This window comes from Cyanistes caeruleus, chromosome 15 (genome assembly GCF_971803275.1).
Source record: "Cyanistes caeruleus chromosome 15, bCyaCae1.hap1.1, whole genome shotgun sequence".
Taxonomy (NCBI): Eukaryota; Metazoa; Chordata; class Aves; order Passeriformes; family Paridae; genus Cyanistes; species Cyanistes caeruleus.
In genome coordinates this window covers 6,499,570-6,508,735 of record NC_141715.1, presented here as the reverse complement: position 1 = coordinate 6,508,735, position 9,166 = coordinate 6,499,570, and the positions used below count along the sequence as shown (strand labels likewise).

Here is a 9,166-nt window from a genome sequence, read left to right as displayed (position 1 = left end):
GCCCTGTTCCAATTTCATTTCCCTGCTCTTTGTCCATCATCTGCAGAACCTAGGCACCCTGCGTAACTGGCTGGAAATAATAAATAAATTGGGATGATGTGAAGCCTCCTGCATTCCAGATCTGTCACAGCACTCACAGGTCCTGGCTATGGACACTCTGGGCCAGAGCAGGGGCAAGTGCCACAGCCCTCTCCTGTCCAGCAGCAGCCTCTGCTGTCCACCACCCTGGGACAGCTCTCCCCTGATAAAAGCTGAACTAATTATCCACAAAAAGCCCAGCTCTTTCTCCAGAGAACGCCAGCCTTGTGGTGCCACAAGTGCTACACCTCCTCTGACAGCTTGGCAGGGCTGGCACCATGATGGGACCCGGTGGCACTGTACAGGACAGCACATGAAACTAAAAGTGGACGTGCCTGTCCTTGCCCATGTAGGGTGTTGGCAGTGGCAGCAGTCACATAAAAACCAGACCAAGTCCTCAGACACTGCACTCTGGGAAGCTGGGTCAAAGTATGGTGTTGAAAAATTCAAATATTCTTATGTACTTAAAAAAAACCAAGCAAATGAAGCTTCAGAACAGGCCCCATCCTGTTATGAAGACATCCACAAATACACTGCATGAAAGCAGCTAATATGGAGATAAACCTAAAATCCTTCAGCCACAGACCTTGCTCAGCTGCAGGCTCCAGGCAGGATGCAGTTGCTCCAAGGCAACCACTACACTTGGAGCACAGAAAGCAAAGTTCCACATCTTATCAAAGCAAGATGAAGTGGGACCCATGTCACAGCTTAAGGGGATGCTGTTTCAAAGGCCTTGAGAGCCTCAAATCTCCCCAAGAGCAGTTGCAATTGCATCCTGCCCTGCTGCTGCAGGCAGCACAAGTCTGGGCTCTGGGGCCAAGGGGGCTGTGCCCTGGCTAAATCAACAACTGCTGAACTGTCCCTCCACGTCATGCCCACACTGCCTGGCGGCTGCTTGCTTGACACAGAACTTGTCCTGCTCAGGATGTGCAGGATTAGAAGTGATGCACTTACAGATGTCTCTTTTTTTAATCAAGAAGTCAGGAAAAAGGAGGGAGGAAAATTCTGTGCAGTGGTAAGGCCAAGCCATGGGTTTGGCAGGTCTGATGAACTTGTTTTTCAACTCTTATTTAGTCCTGTTTAATACCTCATTAGGACAATCCCTCATTAGCTTCCTGACAGAGAAGACTCTATGGTTACATTTTAACAGTCCATAAGGTTCCAACTAAGGATATCAAAAGAGCTTGAAAAGGGTTTGGTTTTGTTTTTCCAGAAGTTTATTTCAAAAGTGTGTCAATGGGATACACAGATAGCACTGTAATTCTGGTACCCCAGACCCACAGACCCCTGCCAGCCCTTCTCTGTCCCCCACCCACCCCCCACACTAATAGAAAGACCTGGGACGTATCAAGAACCCGATTATAAGTGGAGACACGGAGCTCAGCTTGCCCTGTGGCTGCAAGCAGGGAAATAAGGCGTCTCTAGCTCACCCACAGCTCAACATATGGTGCTACCATGGTAACTAGAAAATAACATTTACTTCAAGGATGAGGGTGGCAGGACGTGCTAGGGGGTGCTGTGCTTTCCTGCGTGGGCACCCATCCTCTGGGGATCCTGGGACGGGTAGTGGATGGGGCCTGGGGCTCTCATGAAGGGAGGTGGGGGCCCCATGGTGTGGAACATGTGTGGTCCAAAACCTGCAAAAACAAAAATTGGCAGCTTCAGGCAAAGCAACAGAAAACCTGATGTGTGTGTACTGCTGCTTCAAAGTATTGACACCACAGCTGGCTGACAGCTGTGCCTCACAGATGTGCACATGTCCCATCTCCCCAAACTCCTGCCCCTCTTTTCAGTACAACTAGGGCAAATTCCTACCCAGCACATCCTTACAAATAAAAGCTGGTGGGGGGACCAGACAGGTGTTGTAACACCCATCTAAATGTTTTCTACTCAACCACAGAGCAGAGCAAATACATCCAGAAGAGTCCAAAATTCCATTTAAAAAAACAAAATCTATCTCTGGATATATATTTAGAGAGCCAAGGACATGTTGGCATTCAACCAGCTGCAAAATTACCCTTTGAAGTTTGGGTTAATGTGGCATTTACACAGCCAGCACAAGCACTGAGTAGGTCTCAGTACCAGTAACAGGGATCTCCAACATGCCTGGGAATTTGCAAGCAAATACCAACCACAACAGGCAGCTCAGTTTAATTAAACTGTGCTGACAGCTCAGTTTAGATCATCCGTTTACACTGTGTGATCAGAGATGAGGAAAATCAGCTCAGGGCACGCATCAGTGCTGCAGCAGTGCCTGGCAAGGAGGAAGAGGCTGTCTACCACTGAATTTCACACCCCCACTTGAGGGGGAAACACAGGTACCTGGAGGCGGTGGTGGAGCGATGCCAGGAGGAGGTGGCAGGGCAATGTTCACCACAGCTGAAGGGCCACTTGGAGGTAGATTGAAGTAATTTGCAGAAGCCTCCTCTTCCGCAGCTGGAGGAGGGGGGAGGGCTGCAGAGAAAGTACATATGGTTATGGAAAATCTCTCAGGCAAGACAAGCAGAGGTGTCTGCCCTCAGAGCTGGAGTACAACCCATGTTTTCACAAGGGCAAACTGTTTCTACTATTGCATGTATAAATTGGACTGAGAAGCAGAACTGCCCTGAAACCTCAGTCACCAATTTCTTTCATCTGAAACCAGCTTTGCTTTGTCCAGCATACAACACTCAGTGGACTAAGAAAATATTAGAAGTGTGGGTTGCTAGTATCCCTGACCTAAGTAACTTGAATTCAGCTTTAACTTTTCACTCATCACATAAAGAACTCTCTTTTCATCGAGGACTTGCTCCTAGACAAAGCTCATCTCCCATCCAGCTGGATCAGCTGCAAACCTACTCTAACTGCTCTGGGCTCTCCACTGCCTCTACCATCCTCAACAGTCACTGCTTCCAGAAGTTTAACAACAGCCTCACTCATGGAAGTGGGTCAGCATTAAGTGTTTCAGAGAGGAATACAACTCCCTCACCCCCAGGAAGTCCTGGAACTGGCTCCAGCTTTATCCCCGATTCTGTAGTGCCTTCCTTGTCCTTTTCTTTCCCTCTTGCCGCCTGGGACCTGAAAAACAGACAAAAATTTGAGAACAAGGTGAGAAAAGCAGGATAAGGAGATATTTACATTGCAGTGCCTTCACATTATCTATTTCAGATCCATTTCTTCAGGCCAAAGATGAAAAATTCACAGAACATCAGACAGATGGTACCAAGTTTGCAAACAGTGTTTACAGGAGATGGACCAGGAGCAAAGCACCAAAACTCATCCGTAATCCTCCTTATGCTACTTGTGTCATCTCCAAGCCAGATCCCACAGTAAAAAGAAAACTAAAATGCAAGAGGACTCCAACTATTTACCAAACAAGTATCTACTTCAGCATAATGCATAATCCAATGCTGCTGGTCAGGACTGTAAAGTGAGAGAAGAACCTTGCAGATCCTCCAGGCTTCCTCCCCCCACACTTACCTTCCCCATTTGACGTTGAGCCTGCGGCCATTGACAATGAGTTTGTTGAAGGATTTCTCAGCAGCCACCTCTGCAGCCTGTCTGGTGGCAAACTGGATGAAAGCACATTGCTGCCTCTGCACCACCGTTATCGTCCGGATCTCCCCAAACTGGTAGAAGTGATTTCTGAATGGGACAAAAAAAATTATTATGATAGCCCACTCCTCCTAGTCACAGGGTATAGGGCAGGTGAAATAGGTATGCTCAGAAACTTTCTCTTCTCCATCCCTTAATCATTAGAAATTAATCATCAATCAGTTAATCATAATTAGCCCTCTGTGCAATTATGGAGCAACGAAAGCTCTGCAGCAGCTTATTGGAGTAGCTAGCTAAAGGATACAGGACTTCCTTGCAAAAAGGGTTACACAGTATCCCAAACAGCTCAAAGGGATGACTTATCTTTAAGGAGATAAATTTTACTCAAAGCATTTGAAATGTGCCTGTTTGTTCTCCAACAAGCTGGCACTCCTCTGCGCTTTCCCACCAACCAGTTCCCTATTAAAAAAAACTGAAAGCCAGATTTATTTTTGTTCCTAACTTGAAGAGCTGTTATCAAAGTGTCAAACAAAAAGGCAAGGGCAATACAAATTCACCAACACACCTGAGATCTGATTCAGTGATGGTATCTCCAAGCCCTCCAACATACAGTGTAGTAATAGTCTTGTCTTCAGGAGGATCTAGACGAGGCATGGTTGATGCTCGTTTCAGAAGTTTGTCAGCCACGGGATCATTAATTCCATAGTAACGATCTTTGATGTTCTGGTCAGCCAGAGGATCATCTGGATCTGTAGGTTTCTCATGTCTAAGGTTCAGCAAACAAAGCATTTCATAACATCAGGAATGACTGATTGGATTAAAATGACTGCCAGTTTCCCTTCTCAAGCCCTCAGGTCAATTATATCCTTAACTCTAGCCACATAAACACGCCAAGATGGAACAAAGCCCTGCAAATTTCAACTGCAGCCAGGACTGCGTCAAGTTCTGAATGAATGGCGCTTCTGACAGCTCAACACTCAGCACTACAAAACACAAGATCTGGGTCTGAAACAGCCTCTTGTTCAAATACAAAGATCTCTGCTTGAGGGGACTGACGCCACGAAGGGGAAAAATTGACTAGTCAAGAGGAGAGCTGCAAGTCACTGCTCTGGCAAATGGCACAGCCAACTTCTCACAAACCAACTTGCCACCACAGAGATTCATTTGCCGGCACTGGATGCAAGTTCTGCCCTCACCAAAACCACCGTAGTGTCTCCTGCCCACTGCAGCATCTCCAAGGGAAGCTTCATTTGACCATGGTGAACAGATTGACTGTGTCTGTACCTGTAGGGACACTCCTCTCCTCTCTTGCACTCTCCTTTTACCCAGAAGGAACAGATGTGAGGACGGTTTCGTTTGTAGTATGGAGTGGTTCGGGCCAGCTTCAGCAGCATGTCACTGGTAGATGTAGCTTTTCCTAGTGCACCAACTGGTCTAGTGCCATCAGAATTGGCTATCTGAAAGCAGGCAGAACACAAATAATTATGTGCCTATCAACACTAAACACTAATGCACAGAATCAGAGCAAGGAAGTGGCTTTAAGAGAAGCTAGGTCATTGCTGCCCTTTCCTCCCCACACACAGCCACCCAAAAAGCATGATCATGGCTGGCTACACTTACCTCTCGCTCCATGTTCTGGGTATAGTACTCTTTGTTGACATCAGATTTAGGCATTTCATCCTTAAGAGAGAGTCCTGCATCCCGGACTTGGATAGGCAAACCTAAAATGAAAAAAAAAAACCCCAACCAATCCATATGAAGAACAAGCTGAAAGAGCAGAAACAGTGATTTCTGAAACCTGCAGTGACCAGAGGTAAATCATCTGCTGCTCAGAGAAACCATTCTGCCCTTGAAACTCTGAAGAGACATGACCACCAAGAACTCTTAAAGACTGTCCAGTGCCAATTACATGCACACATTTAAAGTGACTTCACCAACTCCATTTCAGAGGGCAGCTCCTTGTCTTGGATCAGGTATTTCGGGTACACACCATATTCCAGGTCGAGCAGGCAGGTCTGACAGACATTCTTCAGTTTGCTGCAGGTCTGGCACACTTCTGTCTTCTTGAAGCGCATCCGCACCCCAGGGCACCAGCGGAACACTGTGAACGGCCTGGCACAAATCTGGGACAGAAAGGTGGCACTTGGTTCACTCTGCACAGAGCTACCACACTGCTTCTTGCATGAAAACAAACCCCAAACTCATCTAGCTTCTTCAAACAATAAATATAACTTCTTTGTCCTAAAGCTGACTCAGAGCTCAGGAAATATTTGTTTCTATTTGGGGCTTTACTTTGACAGGATGAAGTTTTGGGGAAGATTTTTTCCCCCCATGTAGTTTTTATTTTTATTTATGACAATAATCAGAGTGCAGATCTACTCAAAGATATAGAAATTCTCTTTGATTCCAGGTGATGTCAGTGTGGAGCTTCTAGAGATGAATTACAATGATGGGTATATCAGGCATCAGCACAGCAGCAACCCAGGAGAGGTTATGAGTAATGCTTTAAGTTTTAGCTTTTGCATTTTTCAGATTCTGTGCTGCCCAGGTGTGTAGCTCTGAGTTTCATACTAAGTGTTAGTAAGCTCTCTTCACAGAGTAGGCAGACAAAACAATTCCTTTTCCAGCTTGAGACTAAGGAAAACAAGCATGATGGGACTTCATAATCCAAACCTGTAACTGGACAATTAACCTTGATATGCAGATGTACCAAAACTTATAAAAGTGTGGAAACTCGTGACCAGTGGTCCATTTTTGTGACCATTTTGGGTTCATCTTGGGTGTAGTCCTGGCCAGGCTCCTGTACTGCCCAAGGTGTATCCTTAAGGCCTTTCAAGAAATACCTACTTTATCCTTTAACTGTCTAGTCTCTAGTCTAGGTCAAGCCTCTCATGAGAGCTTTGGTGGAGAAGAGTGATGCTCCCACTTATCTCATGGACTGATGAATTTGCTTCCTCTGCATGTACAGCTCTAGTACATAATAAAATCTCAATCAGTACAGACCCCAAATTTTACCTTTTTCTCTACTTCCGATGAAAACTGACAAAAGGGCTAAGATCTCCTTTAATTCCCCTCAGTCCAGGCAACACTGAATATTTCTTCCTCTTGGAAATAATTGTGCCTTTTTTCTTGGACAGCCAACACAAATCACCAAATAGCCATGAATAACATACACAGTAAAACCCAAACTCCAGGTATTTTGAACTTCTCAGTAAAAACAACAAACTCACACAAGAAAACATGGATCATTTAAACTGCTGTAATAACTTCAAATATAGTACAACAGTATTTGCAAAACCTCATTCTGATAAACATGAAGATTTGTTCAGACAACTCAGGATTTGCTCAATAATTTTATTATTTTAGGACCAACTGACTTTGTCTAACAAGCACAGCAGACTGACCTAAAAATTTATGTAGTTACATAAACATTTTAAGTTAACCTACATAAGCACTCTTCTGAAGCTGACAGGTATTTAATCATTGATCATTAAAATGTATTATTCCTAGACCTGCACCTATTTCAACAGTCTTTCTTTAAAACACACAAACATACCTTGCATTCTTTTCCATATTTTTCTTTGGTCTGAAATATTAAAAAAAAAGAATAAAAAAAATCATGAAATATCACAAGTTCAATATAAAACATGAAACATATCACTGATGTTATAACACAGTAGGTTTTTTCGTAATTATACTCCATTTAGACTCACTCACACCTGTGTATTTGGCTTATACCTTGGAAAGTCAACAGGAAAAAAAAAATATAAATCCTGAATACTCTCAATACACTTTTGGTTTAGAAACTTTCCTAAAAACAGAGTACTTTAAGTCCCACCTCCTGTACTGATGAAAGGTGAGAATGAAAAGGAGCATTAACAGCTCTTCTTAAGGAAAGATGATGTTACATGAAATAAGCCACAGAAACAAACAGGTTTTGAAATAGACTCCACGCTTGCATTAGGGTTATGTTTCATGAGAGCAACCAAATCTCTCTCAGCAAACTCTGTGGAACACAAATGTGAAGGAGATAATGTCAATGTTGGTCATAGGCAACCAGGCCAGGCAGAGAAAAGCAACATAACATGGACTGACTCACCCTGCACAGAGAAAACCAAGGAAAACAAACAGGAACTTAAAACTACCTTCATAAATCACCTTTAACTTAGTTTTAGAGATGCATGTTTGTCACATTTTAGAAATTGCACTAATTAGAATTAAGCAGCTCACAGCTCTCCATACTGGAGTTTTCCAGTACCAAAACTTCATTTTCTACTATCTGCTGTACTCCAGACACTGGACTGTGTCATCTTCCTCTTATTTTTGATTGATTTGTTCTTAAATCACACCCCTAACTGTGATCACACACCAACAACAGCTGGAACCAGATCCTGTTGTGCAGAACCAGCTGTTCAGGAGTGTGTGTTCACTTCAGCATCTCTGCTGTACCCAGTCCGATTTCAGTCCCCAAACCCACAGTTTTAGGGCCACCAAAGAGAGAGGGAAGGACAGCGGGGTCCAACAGGAACATACCATCCGAATATAGGGATTTTCTCCAAGACATGTCTGGCATAGGATAGGGAAGTCCTGAATTAAGAAAAAAGTCGGGAATTTGTAACAAGCTCTGCCATCACAACAGTATTCAAGTCACACTCTGAAAAATAATATAGTTTAACTCATAAAACAGATTAAAATATGCAAATGGCACTGGGAGAGCCGCAAGCCACAACCCAAGCCCAAATTATTGCAGAATGATAATCTGCTGGCTATTGTAGTTTCGAGTAAAACTTAAAGAGTAACCAAATAAAAAGCGTATTCTTGAGATCTGAACCTGTCAGTGCCTGGACTGCCGGAGGTGACCCCGCCCCCGTTATCCCTCAGCAGCGATTGCCTGCACCAGGCTCACTCGGGAGAGGCCTCAGCTCGAAGGGACGCGGCCACGGGCACACGGGGGGCGCAGCTCAGCCCCCGCAGCGCCGGGAGGAGCTCCCAGCCGCTACAGCCGCTGAACCCCGCCGCTGGGGAAGGGGCGGAGGAGCAGCTCGTTCCCTTTGCGCCGTAAGGAGGGCCGGGAAACCGCGGCAGAGCCCTCCCGGGCGGCTCAACCGCAGCTGGCGGGTCCCCGGGGCAGCTGGCGGGTCCCCGGGGCAGGTGACGCGTCCCTGGGGCAGCTGGCTGGTCCCCACGGAAGGTCCAACCCCGGGGCCGCCTTCCCGCACTCCCCTCGCCTCGCGGCCTTGCCGCCCCACATGCTCCCGCGGCGGAGCAGGGCCCCGCCCGCCCAGGCCCGCTCTTCCCGGCTCTCCCGGTTGTCCCGGCCCTTGGCGGCCGCTCCCGCTCACCGCATCCTCCCAGTTCTGCCGGTTGTAGGTGTTTGATCCCAGCGATGTGGACATGGCGGCTCTGCTCCGCTGCCGGCAGGCGGCGGCCGGAAGTGACGCCACTTCCACCGGCGCAGTGACGGAAAGGCGGGCTGCTGAACGGTGACGTCACCGCGCCGCGGCCGCCGGGGGCGCTCCGGGCACAGCTCAACGAGCCACGAGAGGGGGGGAAA

The 9,166-nt window shown here is 46.3% G+C and overlaps 1 protein-coding gene across 1 annotated transcript; it reads right to left on the bottom strand.

Moving 5' to 3' along the window:
- Positions 1 to 1,277: 1,277 nt before the first annotated feature.
- RBM22 (RNA binding motif protein 22) lies at positions 1,278 to 9,145 on the bottom strand. Its single transcript, XM_086852128.1, has 11 exons — positions 8,955 to 9,145; positions 8,146 to 8,199; positions 7,169 to 7,198; positions 5,603 to 5,735; positions 5,233 to 5,333; positions 4,897 to 5,069; positions 4,178 to 4,378; positions 3,538 to 3,702; positions 3,047 to 3,135; positions 2,401 to 2,532; positions 1,278 to 1,715 (listed from the first exon to the last, which is right to left on the bottom strand). The coding sequence occupies exons 1-11, from the start codon at positions 9,006 to 9,008 to the stop codon at positions 1,585 to 1,587; spliced, it is 1,263 nt and encodes a 420-aa protein (XP_086708254.1). The 5' UTR covers positions 9,009 to 9,145; the 3' UTR covers positions 1,278 to 1,584.
- Positions 9,146 to 9,166: the final 21 nt, after the last annotated feature.